The sequence below is a fragment of the Rattus norvegicus genome, chromosome 3, assembly GCF_036323735.1.
Source record: "Rattus norvegicus strain BN/NHsdMcwi chromosome 3, GRCr8, whole genome shotgun sequence".
NCBI classification, from domain to species: Eukaryota; Metazoa; Chordata; class Mammalia; order Rodentia; family Muridae; genus Rattus; species Rattus norvegicus.
Genome location: NC_086021.1, coordinates 90,834,335 through 90,856,967, shown reverse-complemented (window position 1 = coordinate 90,856,967; position 22,633 = coordinate 90,834,335). Strand labels below are relative to the sequence as shown.

At 38.5% G+C, this 22,633-nt stretch overlaps 2 protein-coding genes and 2 pseudogenes across 2 annotated transcripts in view; all 4 read left to right on the top strand.

The window, feature by feature from the left end:
* The window catches only part of Or5ak4 (olfactory receptor family 5 subfamily AK member 4), a 33,483-nt gene that overhangs the window by 2,065 nt on the left and 8,785 nt on the right, over positions 1-22,633 (top strand). The window lies entirely within an intron of this gene.
* Or5ak22 (olfactory receptor family 5 subfamily AK member 22) lies at positions 695-1,624 on the top strand. The gene has a single exon (NM_001000281.1). The coding sequence runs from the start codon at positions 695-697 to the stop codon at positions 1,622-1,624; it is 930 nt and encodes a 309-aa protein (NP_001000281.1).
* Or5ak26-ps1 (olfactory receptor family 5 subfamily AK member 26, pseudogene 1) lies at positions 9,043-9,957 on the top strand (annotated as a pseudogene).
* Or5ai2-ps1 (olfactory receptor family 5 subfamily AI member 2, pseudogene 1) lies at positions 18,663-19,323 on the top strand (annotated as a pseudogene).

Sequence of the window (22,633 nt, the reverse complement as noted above, 5' to 3'; positions counted from 1 at the left end):
GAATTAACTTAGAGAAAGGTTATATAGATTCATTAAACTATAGAGCGTAAGGAACAATCAGAAAAGAAGCGTATTTTTCATTTTTGTTAAACATACATAAATAAATAAATAAATAAATAAATAAATAAATAAATAAATAAATAAATAAATAATAAGGCAGCTGCTGTGAGTGGGTCTGTTCAAAAGCAGTTTATGAAAAAAAATAAAATATGGGTGAAAGTAATCTAAGTAGTAAGGTTCAACTTCAAACACCATCAAATATGTCATAAAAAGGGAAATAGTCCAGTCAGTAAGGTATTCACATCCAACTATGGGAACTTGACTTTAGATCTCCAGAAACCATAGAAAACAAAACCCAAGCATGGTGGTGCACAATTATAAACCCAGAACTGAGACAGACAAATCTGACTGGTGTTCCTTGATAGCCACTTTAGCTGGCACGTCAAGTTCCAAATAAAGTGAAAGATCCTGTTGTAAAAACTTCAGCTCTCAAATACGCACAGAAACATGTACATTTACCTGTACACACATGCCCCAAATACGCATAAATATACACATGTACACACAAAGGAAAGTATTCTTTTGAAGTGACAAAAAGAACAAATATAACATTTCTTAAAAAAAATAAAAATGGACTGTTTTCTCTATTTTTTTTCCTTTGCCAATTTCAGCTGATATTGGATTTCTACTAACCATGGGACACAGTAATGACACCAAAGTGACTGAATTTATCCTCCTGGGATTCGCTGGTCAACATGAGTCTTGGCACATCCTCTTTGTGGTATTCCTAATAATTTACATAGCCACCTTAGTGGGCAACATTGGCATGATCCTACTCATCAAACTCCATTCTTCACTGCATACTCCCATGTACTTTTTCCTGCAGCATTTGGCTTTTGTTGACCTCTGTTATTCCTCTGCCATCACCCCCAAGACATTGCAAAATTTCGTGAGCTCAAAACCATCCATCTCCTTCACAGGGTGCATAGTTCAGTTACTAGTCTATGGCATCTTTGTAACCAGTGACTGCTTCATCCTGGCAGCTATGGCTGTGGACCGCTATGTGGCCATCTGTAACCCACTGCGCTATCCTATTATCATGTCCCAGAGACTCTGCATTTTGCTCCTGCTTGGTTCGTACACTATGGGCTTCCTAAATGCCACTGTAAATACAGGTTTTACTTTCTTATCAAACTTCTGCAAATCCAATACCATTAATCATTTTTTCTGTGATGTACCACCGATTCTCGCCCTCTCTTGCTCTAGCATTGATCTCAATATCATGGTACTGACGATCTTTGTAGGGTTTAACTTGACATTCACTGTGTCTGTTGTCATTCTTTCCTACACATTTATCTTGGCTGCCATCCTAAGGATGTCTTCAGCTGCAGGAAGGAGAAAGGCTTTCTCCACATGTGCCTCCCATATGACTGCTGTCACCATATTCTATGGAACACTCTCATATATGTATGTACTTCATGGGACCAACAAATCTCAAGAGCAGGAGAAAGTGGCTTCTGTCTTCTATGGTATTATGATTCCCATGTTAAACCCTCTTATCTACAGCCTAAGAAACCAGGATGTGATAGGAGCACTGAGGAACATAGGAAACAAATGTTTCTAGTGGAAAATGTGGTCTCCATGTCAACATAGCTCAACAGGCAAGGCAACAGGGTTCTATCCTTGGTCAGCTTGAGGAGATGTGGCAAATGCTTGTATGACATAATGGCATTCTTTGTTGATGACACCAGAAATACCATAAAAACAATTAAATTATGAAATAAATAAGCTTGTTTTATTAGTGCTGTAAAGTAAACCTAAGATTTCTTACAATCTCATCAATTACTCTACTACTGATGCTCATCCAGGTCTCTGAATAAAGTGTTGATATTGATTTTTTACATTTTATGTGCCCTCTTCCAAAGAGAATCATGTGTATTGTATAAAAGTATGATATTTTCACTTTGTCATTTTATAAAACCTTCTGTAATGGTCTATAATGATGGTGTACACTGTTAATTCCAGCAATCAGAAAAACAGACAATATAGACAAAAAAATCTAAGACTGACCCCTTTTGTCATTATTTTTCACACAGCATTAGTCAATTAAGTGGTAAGGAATAGTTGGTGGGAAGATTAACAGGATTGTGTCCACAGCCTTCCAAAAAGACAAAAATAATAAGTGGTTGAGAAATGTTAGAGGCTGTTGAAAGGGCACAAATATGTTTGAATATTGTTCTTTGTAAATATGGGTTTGCACCTAATTTACTAGAAAATAATGAATCTGTTTCTTTGAAATATACATTAAAGATTAAAATTCTTCAATGAAGAGTTTAAATGGATGCATGGTTCAACATCTTTACTCATAAGGGAAATGCAAACCAAAACAACCCTGAGATTTCACCTCACACCAGTGAGAACGGCTAAGATCAAAAACTCAGGTGACAGCAGATGCTGGCGAGGATGTGGAGAAAGAGGAACACTCCTCCATTGTTGTTGGGATTGCAGACTGGTACAACCATTCTGGAAATCAGTCTGGAGGTTCCTCAGAAAATTGGACATTGAACTACCTGAGGATCCAGCTATACCTCTCTTGGGCATATACCCAAAAGATGCCCCAACATATAACAAAGACACATGCTCCACTATGTTCATAGCAGCCTTATTTATAATAGCCAGAAGCTGGAAAGAACCCAGATGCCCTTCAACAGAGGAATGGATACAGAAAATGTGGTACATCTACCCAATGGAATATTATTCAGCTATCAAAAACAATGACTTTATGAAATTCATAGGCAAATGGATGGAACTGGAAAATATCATCCTAAGTGAGATAACCCAATCACAGAAAAACACACAGGGATCCACTCATTGATAAGTGGATATTAGCCCAAAAGCTTGAATTACCCTAGGTGCACAGAACACATGAAACTCAAGAAGGATGACCAAAATGCAGATGTTTCACTCCTTCTTTAAAAGGGGAACAAGAATACCCTTGGGAGGGGATAGGGAGGCAAAGTTTAGAACAGAGGCTGAAGGAACACCCATTCAGAGCCTGCCTCACATGTTGGCCCATACATATACAGCCACCAAACTAGATAACATGGATGAAGCAAAGAAGGGCAGGCTGACAGGAACCCGATGTAGATCTCTCCTGAGAGACACAGCCAGAATACAGCAAATACATAGGTGAATGCCAGCAGCAAACCACTGAACTGAGAACGGGACCCCCGTTGAAGGAATCAGAGAAAGGACTGGAAGAGCTGAAGGGCTTGAGATCCCATATGAACAACAATGCCAACCAACCAGAGCTTCCAGGGACTAAGCCACTACTCAAATACTATACATGGACTGACCCTGGGCTCCAACTGCATAGATAGCAATGAATAGCCTAATAAGAGCACCAGTGGAAGGGGAAGCCCTTGGTCCTGCCAAGGCTAGACCCTCAGTGAATGGGATTCTTGGGGGGAGGGTGGTAATAGGGGGAGGATTGGGAGGGGAACACCCATACAGAATGGGAGGAGGAGGTGTTAGGGGGATGTTGGCATGGAAACCAGGAAAGGGAATAATATTTGAAATGTAAATAAGAAATACCCAATTTAATAAAGATGGAAAAAAAACAAAAAAAAATAAAAATCTCATTATTTTTCTTCTTTAATTAGTTCCCTAAGTCTAATTATAAATTTAATTCAAATTATTACAATAATCTAAATGTCAAATAAATGTATTTATTTTAAGACTATCTTCTGTTTCAAGCTACTTTTTCTACCCTGTTGACCTCATGTTTGCTATGCTAAATGTCACTTGAAAATACATTTCTTCATTATTTAGCCCTTTATTTTATCTGATATTTCCTTTGAAAAATCCACACTATAAACACTTTCCATTTTTATCACAGTGAAGATAAAATAGAAGTGATCTTAAAACTTTACCATGGTTTGTTCATTTACAGAAAGTTTACAAAATATTTCTGTTCAAACAGCTTTAGAGTTTCTAAAAAACAGTTTGTTCCAGATGGGAACCCACTGCTTTTCAGAGGATCAGGAAAATTGCTTCAGATCCTTCCCTCATTATTTTTATTATACTATCAGTGTGTGGAGTGCCATTCTGGAACTCAAGCGTTTCTGCTGACAGTTCTGTTCTCATTCTATAATAATCTGAACATCCATTAAAATTCCATCTCCCAATCTATTATATATTTGTCAAACACCAAAGCAACTCCAACCACTGAAGTATACTTCATGGATGACATTATTGTAGATAAGCTCTCTGAAAGTTCTGCTGAAATCCTGATCAGCTATGATTCATCCTAATGTTGATTTATGTATAAAAAATACTCAAGTTCAATCTCCTTTAGGACAATAAACCCATTAGTTTATTCCTAGCATGTACTAAGTGTCATGAACTTAAAAAGGTATTCATTAAAGTAGTTCTTAAAGAGTGAACAAAGAATACATACAGACAACACAGATGAGTCCATGAAGTGAGAAAGTATACTACCAGCTATCTGATGCAGTACTGTGCTCTTGAAAGTTCATGTTTTCTAAAGACTGATTGATAAATTCAACTTCTACTTCTTATATATAAACAGGTTTAAATCATGAACCAGATTTTAAATTAATAAGAAGAAAGAAGTAACCTTATGAAATATAAGCTTATCTTTGGTGAAAGATATATTACAAAATTTACCAGTTTGCGTAAAAATGGCATGAAGAAGATATATCTATCTACTTGGGAAGACCAGGAATGTCTTACCATTTCATTAGTGTCTTCACTGCTATGGCAAAATATAGGAATTTCATTTTTTAATCCTTTCTGAAAGAATTTTGATTAAATGGAATGGTAATATGACCATAAGTAAACAGTTTGCATGCAGTTTCTGTCAGGATTAAGGTAATATGCATCTTGCTTTCTGAATGTGGTTGCAAGTAAAGGTTATATATTTGGGATATGCAGTAAATCATTAGACAATAAGCTAAAGAAAGGCCTTTCCTCTGCCCTTGGTTACTAAAAGGTATTTCTCTGGAGGCTTTAGCTGATGGATTGTTTAACAAAATGATTTGTTGTGGAAGTTTGGGATATTTTGTGCCAATTTCAAAGTGCATTGGCTATAGAGGCATACTATTTGGTGGTCTAGCAGTATCTTATACATAAATTTTTAATTCCCAACATAATTCTGGCCACCAAAGATCAAGTTAAGTTCAGAAGTTTGGCAATACTCCTCATGTATTGCCCTAATTTGAAAAGAAACATATTCTAGGAAAGGATGGAGTTTTCAAGTACCCCTCCCTTTAAGACTGCTCTTAAGAATCTCATGAGATAGTTCTAATGTTATCATCTCGCTAAAATAAAACTGTGTTTCAATGTGTGGCACTTTCCTAATGTCTTAGATTTGGGGTTTTTTTTTTGGTTGGTTGGTGGATTGGTAGGTTGGTTGGTTGGTTGGTTGGTTGGTTGGTTGGTTGGTTGGTGGTTGGTTGGTTGGTTGGTGGTTGGTTGGTTACTTGGTGGATTGGTAGGTAGGTTGGTTGGTTGGTTAGTTGGTTGGTTGGTTGGTTGGTTGGTTGGTTGGTTGGTTACTTGGTGATTTGGTAGGTAGGTTGGTTGGTTGGTTAGTTGGTTGGTTGGTTGGTTGGTTGGTTGGTTGGTTACTTGGTGGATTGGTAGGTAGGTTGGTTGGTTGGTTAGTTGGTTGGTTGGTTGGTTGGTTGGTTGGTTGGTGGATTGGTAGGTTGTTTGGTTTCTAACAACATAAAATTATGCCTCATGAATCTGTAGAACAGAAGTCTGATAACAAATTGCTATCATTGCAGAGTTGTGGCAGAGAATTTTAAGTGGTTGCAAACTGTCCACCTTTCCTTCAATTTTCAGAGAAAAGAAAGGGAAATACTATCATGTAGCACGTGGATTCAAGTCCTTTGCACAAGATCCCCAACCTTAAGACCTCATCTAATCACAACAATTCTCCCAAATATCTCACTACTTCATATTGAAAGATCTTCACCATTTTCTTTAAAATAATTGTTTGATATTTTAAACCTATGAATGATTCTATTGGACTCTATATTTGCAACTAATTAATGTAAAAAGAATAGTCATCAGGGCCCGTCTGATCCAGATGCTATCTGGATTGGCATAGATTCTGTGCCATATATTCTATCATAGTGCACAGTTTACTGAACTTTTTTGAATATATTCATCTAGCACCACAGAAAATAGGAGAAAAAAAGAAATGAAGATGATGTAAAAAACTAAGAATGGATGGATGACTTCCCTGAGCTACACCTTGGGAAAGGTGATCTCATTCCTGCAGAGAACATTAATGAACTATATATAATGTCATTGATAACCAACCTTTTGCACAACAAGACATAAAGACATTTTACTCAAACTCTCTCCTAAATGGCTTGAAGATGTCAGCATTGTTCCTATCCAAATATCCCTAATGAGCTGGGAAAGGCTAGCCCTTATTGACTAATGGTGGGAGTCTAAACTATTTTAGCTGCTTTGTAAATTGGTGTGGAGGTATCTCCCAGAGCTGATTCTTTAGTGTCACACCAACTCTACCTAATGCCTTTAAATATAGATCTATGAACACATAATTTCAGAACTCCAGAGGTTTTTTTAAATATCTGGGCCTAAACACAGTTTCCTAGCCCTGTATTTGGAATGATATCCAACATGACTTATAACAGGATCAAACAAATGATGGTTAAAGAAAAGCAGCAGTACAAAAATAAGCAAAAATAATTCCATAATGAAAATAACAGAGGAAATGTCCTATCTAATAATTTAAAATGTATTCTGCAAATACAACTTATAAAAAATAATTTATGAAATTGTTCTCAGCCCTTGAAACCTCAAGTTCAAGGAATATTGATCCCCTATGCCCTAGCTATAAACACTCTCATAAGCAGAAAACACTCACAGGGGCCTTGATGGGCAGATAGCCTGTGCCCACTACAGAGAGAGAAGCTGGAGAAAAAGGTAATGTGGAGAAAGCACAGCCAGTAAGGTTTCCAACATCTGAGCATCACTGCTCACATATAGCAAAGGGTATCATCTTAAACTCTAGAATGTTCTCTTGTCGAGACCAGAAGTCATTTGCTCCATGATACCCATATAAAAATGGAGTGAGGAAACAGAATTTCTCAGTGAAAGTATATGAAATAGTTTTTGAAATGCTTTCTCAATTTTGCATTATATTATAAAGTGGGTGCCCTTCCATAAGTACATATGTTTATCTCACTCTGCAGGGCTGTGTAACAATCTTTAAGATGATGCCACTATAGTTTAGTTAAACTTGTTTTCAAGTCTTTACTCTCATAAATGATATTACAGTCAAGATGTTGTCTTAAGTAATTATGTGATTCATCCTTCTAGAAAGAAAATGAGTTGGAAAGGGTGATGTCCTTTTCCTGAAGCAGTGTGAACTCAAATACAGGTCAGTGGGTCTTTGTACCCCTGTACAGTTTTGAGTTTAAATGAGGCTTCAGAAACTACTCATGCTCAGATTACTCAGATTACAAGCAATTGTTCATTCTCTTTTCATCATTTGTGCGATTAGCAGACACATCATTGTAGATGGAGGAATGACATACTGAGTAAAACCTCACAGAATAGATGGATCCTCTACATGGGTATGGTGTGGTGTCTTATCAGTCCTTACCTCTTAAAAACTGTTACTCAAAGTGACATATAATTTTATATAAATTCAAAATTACATTATCTACTTACATGTGCTATTTACTCAAAACATTGTCATACATCACAAACAAGTAATTTGCTGAAAAGTCAAACATCAAAAATCTAAATATTAAATTAATCAGATTATTATGCAATAAAAGGAAAAATAAAATACTACTAGATACCTGTTTTTCTGTACAAAAGATATGATAAATACCAACTCTATAAGGAAATAAGAATAAGGGACTATCACACACTCCAGTAGGAAGGAACACAGAGGTGTCTGTTAGAAATATGTACTGTCGATGTTCAGTCATATTAAATGTGTGAGATGCAACCTTCAAACTGGCAATTTTGTTCCTAGAGAAATGTCACTGAGAAATTTTCACAGTGGGTTATTTGCCAGAGATAAGATGTGGCCAATCTTCTCATCACTAGCAGAGAAAGCAGGTGAATGCTGAGAGATAAGCGGTGTGAGGAAAAGCTACTGAAGGGTGGTGTGTGGAACATCAGGCTGTGGATTCTACCTAATTGATCCATGATAACATAAGAACAGAAAGTGACCTTGCTTATAAAAACTGCTAAAGAATGTTGACAAAGCTAACGTCTTCTCTTGGTTTTCACGAATTTTTGAAAAATCATAGAAAGGAAACAAGAAGTTTCTCATAGATACCTCAGTAAACACACTGACAGAAGAGTGTACATGATACCTCAAGCAGAGTTGGCAAGCAGAAGAGAGAGGTAAAATGGGTATGTGCACATAAGTTGTTCAAGGTCATATAGAACTATAAGTTGAGGTTTTCATAGTGAGGGCGAATAGAATTTTCATTAAAATATATAGCTTAGAGGAACAATCAGTAAATGAAAAAAGCATATTTTCATATCAAATTCTAAATTAAATAAATCATAAAGAGTGACCTTGGAGGAGCTGAGAAATAGCTAAGTCAGTAAGTAGACTCAGATCCGCATCCACACTAATCCACATTTGAAAGAAAACACAGCATGGGGAGAGAGGCGGGAAGATTGCTGTTCACTAGCAATATGCCTAATGGATCCAGTAGAGGGCATATGAGGAATGATAACTACGGTTGACCTGTGGCATACATACATGCACACACATATACGTGTACACTCATGTATATACACACAAAAACACATATATAAACATACACACGCATACACATGCACAGATATGCAGCCACCCCCAAATATATACATACAAAAACCATAGAAACTATTCTCTGAAGCCATTATAAAAACCAAATATTATGATATTTTAAAAACATCAAAATGGACTTATTTTCTCTGCTATTTTTTCCTTTGCCAATTTCAGCTGATATTAGATTTCTACTAACCATGGAACATAGTAATAACACCATAGTGACTGAATTTATTTTTGTGGGATTCACTGGTCAAAATGAGTCTTTGCACATCCTCTTTGTGGTATTCCTAGTAATTTATGCAGTCACCTCAGTGAGCATTAGCATGACCCTGCTCATCAAACTCCATTTTTCACTGCATGTTCCCATGTAATTTTTCCTGTAGCATTTGGCTTTTGTTGACCACTGTTATTCCTCTGCCATCATTCCCAGGATGTTCCAGAACTTTATGAGCACAAAACCATCTACCTCCTGCACAGGATGTGCAATGCAACTGTATGTCTATGTACCTTTATAACCAGTGACTGCTTCATCCTGGATGCTATGACTGTAGACCACTATGTGGCCATCTGTAACCCACAGCACTATCCATTTATCATGTCCCAGAGACTCTGCATTCTGATGCTTCTTTGTGCATATACAATAGGCTTCCTATATGCCTCTGTAAAAACAAGTTTTACTTTCTTCCCAAGCATTTGCAAACCCAACGCAATGTCATTTTTTCTCTGATGTACCACCAAAGCACTATCTTGCTCCAGTATTGACTTCAATATTGTTCTGTTGACAATTTTTATGGGTTTTAACTTAAGCTTCTCTGTGTCCATTGTCATTTTTCCTACACATGTATTTTGACTGCCATCCTAAGAATGTTTTCTGCTGCAGGAAGGATAAAGGCTTTCTCCATATGTGTCACACATGATCACAATTAGTAATCTATGGAATGGTTGGCTACATGTATGTATTTCATGGGATCAACAGATCTCAAGAGCAGGGGAAAGTGACTTTTGTGTTCTATTTTATTATTATCCCCATGTTAAACCTCCTCTTGTATAGACTAAGAAACCAAGATGTGATAGAAGCCTTGAGGCACACAGGAAACAAATTATTGTAGTGGAAAGTGTGGTCTTCATGTCAATGAGGCTCAAGAGGCAAGGTAACAGCGCTCTTTCTGTGGTCAGCTTTGGGACATTTGACAGATGTTCACATCATACATTGCTTCATTATCAATGGCATCTGAAAGAGTAGAAAAAAATCATCAAATTGTTAAGTAAATAAGCTTGCTTTCTCAATGTTGAGAATTAAGCCAAGATCTTTCATATTCAGGTAGTCCACTAATCAGGTAGTCAGTCCACTGACCTGAATAAATAAAATTCTAATTTATGTATTTTTGAAAGAGAATCTATCTGGATGGCTTGTTTTTTCTTTTGTACATTTTAGGCATCTTTAAAAATATGTATAATCAACCTTACAATAAGGAAAACACAGTTAATGGGTCGGTACCTTCAACTATGAAGATTCTCCAATGGGAAAATTACATTTGATCCTCTCTTCTTTACTCTCTGGGGATAATAGCTATTATTCCTCTGCTTGCGCATGTTATTGTTGTGCAAAAAAACTCTAACACAGAATTGTTCTAGCAATACATGCAGCAGAGTAGAGTAGAACAGAAAAATTATAGGCAAAATCCCCTTAGATTTTAGAAGCATTAGAAACCAACATCTATCCTTCTTACCTATTTTCACAATAATTACTAAATTATTGTGGTATTTGAGAAAATCTGCCACATATCAGTTTTATTGGAAATGTGAAGATACAGTTGTACCCTCTGATGGATTGAATAAGGTTCTCCCCATAGACTTATATATTTGACTACATAGTCACCACTTAGTGGAACTGTTTGGAAAGGAGTAGAAGGTGTGGACTTATTGGGGGCAGGTGTTTTACTGGAAGTTGGCTTTGAAGTTTTCAAAGACCACATCAGCCCTCCCTCCTCTTTCTCTCTTTCACTTTCTATCTCCAACTTGTGGATTCAATGTGAGCTCTCAGATGCTTCTATGACATTATGTCTGTCTGCCTACCTTCGTGTCACCATGTTCCTCCCCTGAAATCAAGACCCAGTTAAGTGCATTCTTTATAAGAATTACCTTGGTCATGATGTCTCCTCAGAGCAATATAACACTAACTAGGACAAGACCATTAAAAGTTTACTACTTAGTGGAAAAATACTCATTTACACATACTTCATTCATGACATCCTTAAATATTGACAAAGAAAAAGAAAAAGAAAAACACAAAAATCAAGGCTCAAGTCTAGAAATCAATTTAAGATTAATACCAAGTATTTTATTTGAAGAGAAAAATAACCCCTGTGTGCAAAACACATGTTTTACTTGTGAAAGAAAATAATTTCACACAGAAAATAATTTGCACCTGCTAAGACACATGTTTTTGTAAACAAAACTACTTTATCTACTTCTTCCCCTTCATTTCTGAAACCAGCTTCAAGGGAGATGGTACTTAGAGGAAGGATTACCAGGGTAGAATTTGCTGTTTCTGCAATGTTTCCATAGGTCAAGGTTCATAGATGGTACAGGAACTATTGAGCCACCAGGCAACCACAGCATTGCAAGGGAATCCAATCCATGGAACAAGGTGCATTACAGGAAAGAAGTTACAAAACTCTGGTCTTATGTGGCATGTGGGAAGCTTGTCCATCCTCCCTTCTGTTACAATAAACTTTAATTCTACTTTGAAATGTAGACAAAACTTATCTACAAGTAAAGATGAGTTTGTATCTTTGGCAATGTGGACTATCTCTTTTCTTCCACTCTCCTGATATTTCTCTTTATAACTAATATTCAATATAAGGTCCATAAACAGTAGACTGTCCAAAACTCTGAAAGGTTCATAGGATATATGTATTCCAAATGAGATCTCTTTAATTTCATAAAATATAAGATATAAATATAAAAACATAAAAGAAATACAGTATTAGCGGCAAAATTGAAAAAATTAATTATAGAATTATTTGATATGGATTATAAGATGGGTTATAAGATAAGCTAGTTATATGTGCTAAGATTATATTTATATATGTTTAGTAAATACTTAGGAATACATATACATGTATACATGCAACAACAACTAAAGAAAAAAAGAGAATAAAGGCCATGAATTTGAGACAGAGTGAGGGAGATACATGGAAGGATTGAGGAGAGAAGGTGGAAAAGGGAAAATAATAAAATGCCATTTTAATTTTAAAAAAATCAAAATGAATATTAATACATGCAATAATTACATTTTAAATACCTTCTGAACAAGCATGCCTTGAGCCAAAACAAGTTAAGAGTTGTGGTTCATTTTTTGAAAATAGACCTACCTCAAGGCCCAGAAGTATCACTCTTAGGAATATACCCCAAAGACACCCCACCAGGCCGCAGGGGTACATATTTCACTATGTTCATAGCAGCCTTATTTGTGATAGCCAGAAGCTGGAAACAACCCAGATGCCCCACGACAGAAGAATGGATACAGAATGTGTGGTTCACTTGCACAAGGAAGTGCTATTAAGAACAAGGACATCCTGAGTTTTGCAGACAAATGGATGGAACTAGAAAATGTCATCCTGAGTGAGGTAACTCATACCCTAAAGGACATGCATAGTATGTTCTCACTAATAAGTGGATATTAGCCCCCCAAAAAGTACAGAATACTCAAGATACAGTCCACAGAACTCAAAAAGGTCAACAAGCTGAAGGGCCCAAGTGAGGACAACTCAGTTCCACTTGGGAGAGAGAAGAAAGCAATCATAAGGCCGGGGAGGGACAAGGGAGGGAAAGGGGATGGGGTGGGGGAAAAGAGAGGGGGACATGATCTGGTATTGGGAGGGAGGAAAATGACTGAAGCCCTGAGGGCCAGCAAAAAAAAATTGAAACAGGCGACCTCAGGAGGAAGGAGGTTGGGAGGACCCTCTAGAATGTACCAGAGACCTGGGAAGTTAAAGACTCTCAGACTCAAAGGGGGGACCCACCTCCAGCAGAAGGACAGGGCATCAAGTGAGGGATGGGGTTGCTATCCCATAGCCAAAGCTCTGGCCCATACTTCTTCCTGTATGAAAGAAATGCAGGGATGGAAATGGAGAAGAGCCTGAGGATAAGGTCCAGTGACAGGCCCAAAGTGGGATCAAGCTCAAGGGCAGGCCCCAAGACCTGATACCATTACTGAAGCTATGGGGTGTTCACCAAAAGGTTTCTACCATGACCGCTCTCCAAAAGACCCAACAAGCAGCTGAAAAAGTCAGATGCAGATATGTGCACCCAACCAATGAACAGAAGCTGCTGACCCCTCTGGTTGAATTAGGGAAAAGCTGGAGGAAGCTAAGGAGGAGGACAACCCTGTAGGAGGACCAGCAGCCTCAATTAACCTAAACTCCTGAGATCTCTTAGACACTGGATCACTAGCCAGGCAGCATACATCAGTTGAGATAAGGCCTCTAACACATATACAGCAAAGGACTCCCAGGTCTGGGTTCAGTCAAAGAAGAAGCACCTAACCCTCAAGGGACTGAAGGCCCCAGGAAGTTTAGAGGTTTTGTGGGGTGGGTGGGGTGGGGACATTCTTATAGAGACAGGGGTTGGGGGTGGAGGAGTGTCAGGGTGCAGGGAGGACATATGGAATGTGGAACTCTCAGGAGGTGGACCGGGAGGGGAATAAAATCTGGACTGTAATAATTAATTAATTAAAACAAAAAGATTCTGCAAAACATAGCACACACTTCTTGGAACCTGCAGGCCTCTCCACAGGGCAGGTAAAGGAGGAGATTTTGTAAGATATCCTAGAGATAATGTGAGTGTGGATTAGGTAAAGTCTAGGTTTCTAGCACTGACTCTAGATGTCATTAAACCACTCTTTGTTTAAAGACAAAATTAAAACCAAATTTACGAACGTGCATATAATAATATTCCACAATTTTGTAAAAGACTTAACCTATACTGAATAATGTCCTAGTAATGTTTTACCTCTATAACTACTAGTTAGAAATAATAGGAAAATTAATGAAGCTCACATTCCAGGAGGTAGTAAGATAACTTTAAGGTGAGAAGAAAATAATTTATTTTAATCTAATTAAAATTAAAAATTGGTATTTTAAAGTAAATTCATGAATCTGAGTTCTTGTTCCATGTGGTTAAAATGGCAGTAATAATGAAAATTCTGTTTTACCATTTTTGCTATTTGCTGTCTTAGCAAGACAAATATGACTGTTGACAAAAGAAGCAGAAGAATATGAGAATAATTAACTCTGCAGCATGGAAATAGATAATACCACCTGATGTGATAATAACTCTCTAAGGAAATACTGATTGCCAAGCAGTGCTACAGGAAACATTGAAGAGCAGCAACCACCCAAGAAAAACAGTAGCGAAGATGCAGCCCCTTTCTCCCAACTGAAGTACTATGAACCAAAAACAAAATACGAAGGACCACACCAAATCTTGAACTGATATAGAGCACTTCGAGAAGGAAAGAACACTTCCAAAGTTACTTTAAAAAACTAGCTAACGAGGACACTTCTAGTGCCTCAGAAGTGGTCCAAAACCATTTAATATATAGATATTAATATATAAATGTGAGGTTAAAAAGAGCAGCATATTAAATAGCATATTGAAATAGCAGTGCACTCAAACCAAGTTAGCTATACTATGGAAACATGCCATAACTCAGCATTATAAAATCTATTTAATATATGTTTTCAGGTATGCACTCACTTATAAGTGGATATTAGCCATAAAGCAAAGGATGCCCACACTGCACTCCACATGCCCAAAGGAACTGAACAAGAAGTATAGCCCAAGCAAGGATGCTTGAATCTTACTTAGAAGGGATATAAAATAGTCATAGGAGGCAGATAAAGGGAGGAAACTGGGTGGGAGAGGGGATGATGGGTGGAGGTCAAGATCGAGTGTAGGGAGAGACAAGAGAGAGGACCAGAGGGCCAGGAGAATGAATGGACATCTACTGTTAGGAGCATGAAAGAGACCTGAGGTAAGGGAAGTCAAAGAGCCTATAGGGTGACTTTAGCTGAGACTTTAGCAGTGGGGATATGGAACCTAAAGAGGCAACCTCCTGCAGTCAGGCAGGACCCCAAGTAGAGAAATAAAGACAACAACCCACCTACAAAACTTTCCACCCAAAATCCTCCTGTCTACAAGAAAAAGCTTAAATTACCCAAGATACAATGCACAGACCAGATGAAGCTCAAGAAGAAGGATGACCAAAATGTGGATGCTTCACTCCTTCTTAAAAGGGGGAAACAAAAATATTCATAGGAGGGGTTATGAAGGCAAAGTTTGGAGCAAAGGCTGAAGGAACGGCCATTCAGAGCCTGCCCCACATGTGGCCCATATGTATACAGCCACCAAAACTAGATCAGACTGATGAAGCTAAAAAATGCATGCTGACAGGAACTGGATATAGATGTCTCCCAAGAGGCACAATCAGAGCATGTCAAATACAGAAGCGAATTCTAGCAGCAAACCATGAACTAAGAATGGGACCCCCGTTGGAGAAAGGATTGAAAAGAGATGAAGGGGCTTGCAACCCCATAAGAGCAATGCCAACCAACCAGAGCTCTCAGGGACTAAACCACTACCCAAAGAATATAAATGGACTGACCCATGGCTCCAACTGCTTTTGTAGCAGAGAGTGGCCTTGTTGGACATCAAAGAAAGGAGAAGCCCTTGGTCCTGCCAAGATTAGACCCCCAGTGTAAGGGAATGCAGGGGGTGTGGGTGGATAGGGAGGGGAACACTGTTCTAGAAAAAGTGGAGGGGGATTGGAAATGGGGCTTATGGACGGGAAATTTGGAAAGGGAATAATAGTTGTAATGTAAATAAGAAAATATCCAATAAAAAAAAGAAAAGAAAAGACCAACAGAGTCAACTAACCTAGACCCTCAGAGCCAGAATCATCAACCAAAGAGTGTAAATCAAAGAGTATAAGTGGGTTGGGCCTTAACTCCCCCTGCCAATATATGTAACAGCTCAATCTTCATGTGAGTCCCCAGCAATCAGAGTGAGGTATTCCTAAAGCTGTTGCCTATCTATGGATTCCATTCCCCTAGCTAGGTTGCTTGTCTGGCCCCAGTAGGAGAGGGTGGCCAAGGTAAGGGCATACCCAGGTTGAGCCTCCACCCTCTCAGAGGAAAGGGGAAGGAGAAAGAAGGGGGGACCATGTTAGGGGGCACTGGGAGGTGGGAGACACCCACTAGGATGTAAAGTGAATAAATAAATTAATGAGAAACAACCAAAAAACAGTGTTCTCAGGGGAAATCTACCTTCCATGTTTATTGTAGCACTAGTTACAAGAATCAGGATAGTGGAAAGCCTAATATTCAACAATGGGCAGATACATGGATAGATGACACAAATATCATATGTATAGAATTTACAAATACAGTAAAGAGAGGAAATTACTGCTTTAAAAGAATATAATTCTACTTGTGACAATACAGACAGACTTTGAGAACATTATGTTAAGTCAGAATTGCAAGCACAAACTATAGTGTTCTGTATATAGTCTAAAAGGGTATAGCTCAAGGAAGCTAGAGAATCATGATTGTCAAGGCTAGACAAAAAGGAAATTAAAGAAGTAGTGGTCACAGCCAGAATACAGCAAATACATAGGCGAATGCCAGCAGCAAACCACTGAACTGAGAACGGGACCCCCATTGAAGGAATCAGAGAAAGGACTGAAAGAGCTTGAAGGGGCTTGAGATCCCATATGAACAACAATGCCAACCAACCAGAGCTTCCGGACTAAGCCACTACCCAAAGACTATACATGGACTGACCCTGGGCTCCAACCGCATAGGTAGCAATGAATATCCTAATAAGAGCACCAGTGGAAGGGGAAGCCCTTGGTCCTGCTAAGACTGAACCCCCAGTGAACGTGGTTGTTGGGGGGAGGGCGGTAATGAGGGGAGGATGGGGAGGGGAACCTCCATATAGAAGGGGAGGGAGAGGGGTTAAGGGGATGTTGGCCCGGAAACCGGGAAAGAGAATAACATTTGAAATGTAAGTAAGAAATACTCAAGTTAATAAAGAAAAAACGGAAGGAAAAAATTATCTAGAGAGGGCTGGAGAGATGGCTCAGTGGTTAAGAGCACTGACTGCTCTTCCAGAGGTCCTGAGTTCAATTCCCAGCAACCACATGGTGGCTCACGACCATCTGTAATGAGATCTGATGCCCTCTTCTGGTGAGTCTGAAGACAGCTACAGTGTACTTACATATAAATAAATAAATCTTTTTTTAAAAAATAAAAGTACTTTATGTTATGTACAACAAACACAGCTTATGTATTAACTAACACTATAGCAGAATGATTTGACATAGTTTCAGAAAGATAGGGGTAAATTTTCAGGTAACATATTAAAACACCATTAAAACTTCCCTTTTTGGATGTTTTTCTGGTCCTCTCCAGTTACTTGGTGAGCAATAAAATACCACTGAGGTCATTGATTCCTATCTTTGGGATTCAGTGTCCAAGGTGATACACATGTGTCCTCTTCATGGTGCTTCTTGTCATGTATGTGATGTCCATGTAGATGATCTTCATCATCGACACAAACTCCAGACTTCAGTCTCCTACATACTTTTTTTTTGAACAATCCATTGAGTTTACCTTTATTTTTTTTTAATATTTTTTTATTAACTTGAGTATTTCTTATATACATTTCGAGTGTTATTCCCTTTCCCGGTATCCGGGCAAACATCCCCCTCCCCCCTCCCCTTCCTTATGGGTGTTCCCCTCCCAACCCTCCCCCCATTGCTGCCCTCCCCCCACCAGTCTAGTTCACTGGGGGTTCAGTCTTAGCAGGACCCAGGGCTTCCCCTTCCACTGGTGCTCTTACTAGGATATTCATTGCTACCTATGAGGTCAGAGTCCAGGGTCAGTCCATGTATAGTCTTTAGGTAGTGGCTTAGTCCCTGGAAGCTCTGGTTCCTACATACTTCTTTTTACATCTGGCTACTGTTGAGATGCTACACATCTACTATTACTCCTAAAATGCTATAGTATACAAGAATTTTAATCCAGCGACAGGGCTACTCTGGCTGGAATATAGACAAGCCTTTAATACACACCTTTAATCCCAAACAATGTAGGTAAACTTATCTTGTAGAGGGAGGAAGCCATGTTTTAAAGTAATATCTAATTGAGGGGCTGACAAAATGATGAATCAGTGAAAGATTTTACAGAATGAGTTAGAGAACAGAAAAGGAAAGGGCTACTATTTAAAAGCTGTTTCGGAAGAGAGAGGGGAATTAGAAGTCAGTTGAGTTGAGTTGAGTTGAGTTGAGTCAATCAGTGCAGTGAGTACAGTGCAGTAAGGTGAGCCAGTTGATGCCAGAAAATAAGAATGATCCAGGGGATTAGAACAAATTGTCAGAGTTAGTTTAAGGCCATGCAGAACAATTCCATGTGAAGCTGAGAGGAACCATATTGAATCAGTCAGCTTGGAAAGGAGTTTGAGCCAGAAGAGCTGTGTTGAACCAGTCAGCCAGAGTTCAGAAAGAACTACAAGGGTGAGCATATTCAGCAGTGCGTCTCAGAGGCTGAAACATTCTAGACCTAGGTTAGCAAACTGAGGCTGGATAATGAAGTCTTCAGGTCTGGGTTTACAGTAGATTTGATTGTACAAAATGTAGAAGCTTCTAAGCCTGGAGATAGTTAGAACAGAGAAAGCAATGCTCTGGGCTCAGCCCAAGCTCATATATTTGCCCAGATTGAGTATGGCTCTCATCCCATTGCCAGAGTGAATAAAAGTTACTTTCACACTGCAGAACTTCATGGCAGCAGCAAATGTATTGTCATTTGAAGGATGTGTAATGCAATTTGAAACCCGTCGTTTTACTCCATGGAGCTATGGCAGTGGGTCATTATGCACCATCCATAAGACTCAGCACTACACACTCATTTCTCCACAAACATGCATCCACTTAGCAGCTGGTTCATATCTTGTGTGGTTAATGAACCCACCTATTCATGGGCTTCAAACATTCCCAGTCCTTTTCTAAGTCCAACATCTTCAATCACTTTTCCTGAAGTTCTCTCCCAATTCTCACCCACACTTGCTCCAATGACATCAACATCATCTTCTCAATGTGTTTGTAGGATTTAACCTGCTGTTCACTGATTTCACTGGTGTTTACTATTATCTTCTCCTACATATGCATCATGGGTACCATCCAGAATTTCTCTGCAAATCAGAAAGAAGGAAACTTTCTCCATATGTGCTTCCTAACTGACAGCAGTCACTATTTTTCATGGAACATTTGCTTATATATGTACAGCTTCATTCTGACCATTCTGAAAAAAAGTATGAAAATGATCTCCATGTATTATTGAATTTTCATTGCCATGTTGAATACTCTCATCGATGGCTTGAGAAACACAGAAGTAAATCAAGAACTGAAGCATGAGCCTGGCATGTAGGTGTATGCTTTTAGTCCTAGCAAAGATGGGCAGACCTTGTAAATTCAAGATCAGCCTGGTCTTCAGAGCAGTCAGGACTGTTAACACAGACGAAACCTATCTCAAGAAATAAACAAACAAACGGAAGATGAAACAAATGAAAGATGGAAAGTTCTTCTTGACTGCACCCAGAAGTTAGAATTCAATACATCAAAGGATCAGGGTTGGGGATTTAGCTCAGTGGTAGAGCGCTTGGCTAGGAAGTGCAAGGCCCTGGGTTCAGTCCCCAGCTCTGAAAAAAAGAACCAAAAAAAAAAAATACATCAAAGGATCCAGTACATTTGTTCTACCACAATTTAATGTTTCTAAAATTAGGAATATGTTTGTGCCTCCAACCAATTAATTTTACTTCACTCAAGTGGTAATGTCTTAAAATATGGGAAACATAGGAGGATCAAGTCCTGCAACAGAGTAAACAATACTCATAGGAAAACACCACTCTAATCTGTACACCTGACTTCACCACATCAAACATAGAAGAGACACACCCTACATCAAGTGGTGAGTACACAGTTGAGGAGATGCATAATTGCACAGCAAATGCGGTGACATCCTCACTACTTAATGGTCAATTTCCTCCTTTGCTGACTCCTTAATTATGGTGTGATTCATCATATCAACAGGACACATGAATGTTCCCACCAACACAAGCATACATATAAAGGCAAGGAAAACATCTTGCATATCATCTAGATATTCTGAGCAATCTAGATATTATTGCTCAACAAATATTTACTGAATAGAGAAATTGACAAATGAAAACAAAACAAAAATCAGAAATCTAGATGAGCCATCTCAGAAGAATGGAGATAAAAACCTCCAGTCCAGCACAGACATTTCTGGTGAGGAGAAGGGAGTGGACCTGAAGAGGGAAATGATGAGAAGTCTGTGGTCATAGAAACAGAAACTGACCAAAGAATCTTGAAAAGCTGCATCATGTGCCATTCACAATAAAGTCTATAGCACATGTATCATGTGTTAGAAAATATTAAAAAATGAACCGCACATTCATTAATAGAAAGCATTAGTAAATGTCCTTCAAAGCAGCCACTACAAAATCAAATGTGGAAGCATTTCCTATATGTAGGAAATATGAGGGAAGATGCAAGTCTGGCCCACTCCATTCCTGAGCTCAAAAGAAAAGAAAGGGGAAGGAGGAAAGGAGAAACAGACAGACAGACAGAGAGAGACTGAGACAGAGACAGAATCTCAAAAAATAAAATAAACAAAAAAGATGGAAGAGTAGAAGTTCTTTTATGTAAGAGAAAGAATAAAATTAATGAGAGAGTGGAGAGAGAGAGAGAGAGGGAGAGAGGAAGGAAGGGAGAGGGAGAAAGCCTGTGTGCAAACATTTTATCTGATCATGAAGTAGGAGGAAGACTTGGTAAAGATACCAAGAAACCCTAGAGCCAAAATGGACTAACAAAGGAGTACTGTGTCTGTCAGGAATGGGACTGACTCAGAACTCCTTTCCTGTACAATCCTGGCAGGAAGCAGTTACACTTTTGTAATAGCTCTATAAATTTATTTACATGGCAGCCACACACAAGAACAAATAAAGCCATTTGATTTTATTCTAATCACATGGTAGTATATTATGAGACAGTAACATGTAGATAGATAGATAGATAGATAGATAGATAGATAGATAGATAGATAGATAGATAGATAGATAGATAGATGCATAGATGAATAGAGATATATGTGATATTCCACAGAGCCTGCACACAAAACAAGATGTGAATGGAGATGGGAAATATCTGTAAAGAAGTGAGTCAGAAGTGGGGAAGAGATAAGAAGGAGTAATAGGGTCACATTTAATCACAATACATTGTACAAATTTATGTAACTCAAAAATAAATAATTTCTAAAATTGTTACACATGTTTAAGGCACTTTAGAAACCACCAGCTCAGGGATAGCACCACCCAGAATTCACTGGTTCTCCCCCAATGAATCACTAATTAAGAAAATGACTTAAAGCCAGATCTTATGAAGGAATCCTCTAAAAAGACATTCCATCCTTTTCAGATGTCTCTGGCTTGTGTAAAGCTGGCACAAAACTAGCCAACATCCCATGCACAGTTCTGTTGGACCTGAGATTGTACCATTACTCCAGCACTGCAAGCATGATATACATAAAGAGTTTGTTTGTATTTTGACCTTGTACTTTAACAAGCATTCCTCCAGAACCTGGGCATTCTGAACTTGTAGTGAGAGAAGTAACCCAGATGAATTCTGAACTGTCTACAAGGTCTTTCTCTGCCTTGGAAAGCATCTCACCTATAAATCTAAGTATTTTGTAGTGTGGCTCTGAAGCATCTAAGAAATCTGACACGGCACCTTCATTTTATCTCATTTCTCTGTCTTCTTTAGTCTTTCTGCTGGCCACTCTCATCTTTATTCCTGGATGGATGGAATCCTCTTACCAAGACAGTATAAAAGTTCGGTCTCCCAAATCATTTAATCCTGGTTCCTATTTTGGTCCCCAGCAGTGGCAATGTTTGGAAATGATTTGAAAAATTGCATCAAGACTTGCTGGAGGACAAACTTTGACTTTTTATAGCCTGGCCCTACTTCCTATTTCTCTCTCTCTCTCTCTCTCTCTCTCTCTCTCTCTCTCTCTCTCTCTCTCTCTCTCTCTCTCTCTCTCTCTCTCTGCCTCCCCACATGAGGATGAACTGTGATCAGTCTGCTTCCTGACTCCCAGGCTAGCCCTTTGCTCCTGCTGCCATGCCTCTCTGCCAAAACGGACTGTATCTCCTGTGAAACAGTCAGCCAAAGTAAACACCACCCCTTTCCTTAAGCATCTTTGTCAAAATATTCTACCACAGCAACAGATAACTACTAATGCACATTCTTGCTGACTCATTAAAGTTTCAATGTTAGTAGATTTCTAAACAAAAAAAAAATTCAAAGTCTCCAATTTACAATTTTTCCCTAAAGATTCTGATGCTTTAATGTGCAACTAGAATAAAAGTTGTCTTTCTGGGGTGATAGTTTTTAAACTACACAATTCATTCAGAAAAATGAAAATGTAATAAATCAAACAGAAAAATTTTTTCTGTAAGTGAACAGCTGAGAGATCATCATTGTGACAATATAAAAACCAGCAGTACTTTCACACTTCCAGTCAGCAGTATCTTTAATGACACACCAGAGAGTCTATGTCTATGCATTTATATAAAACTTGGGTTTTTAAAGAGAGCTATTCTATTGCAGATTATGGTGACAAAGAAGTAGAAGTAGACACAAAC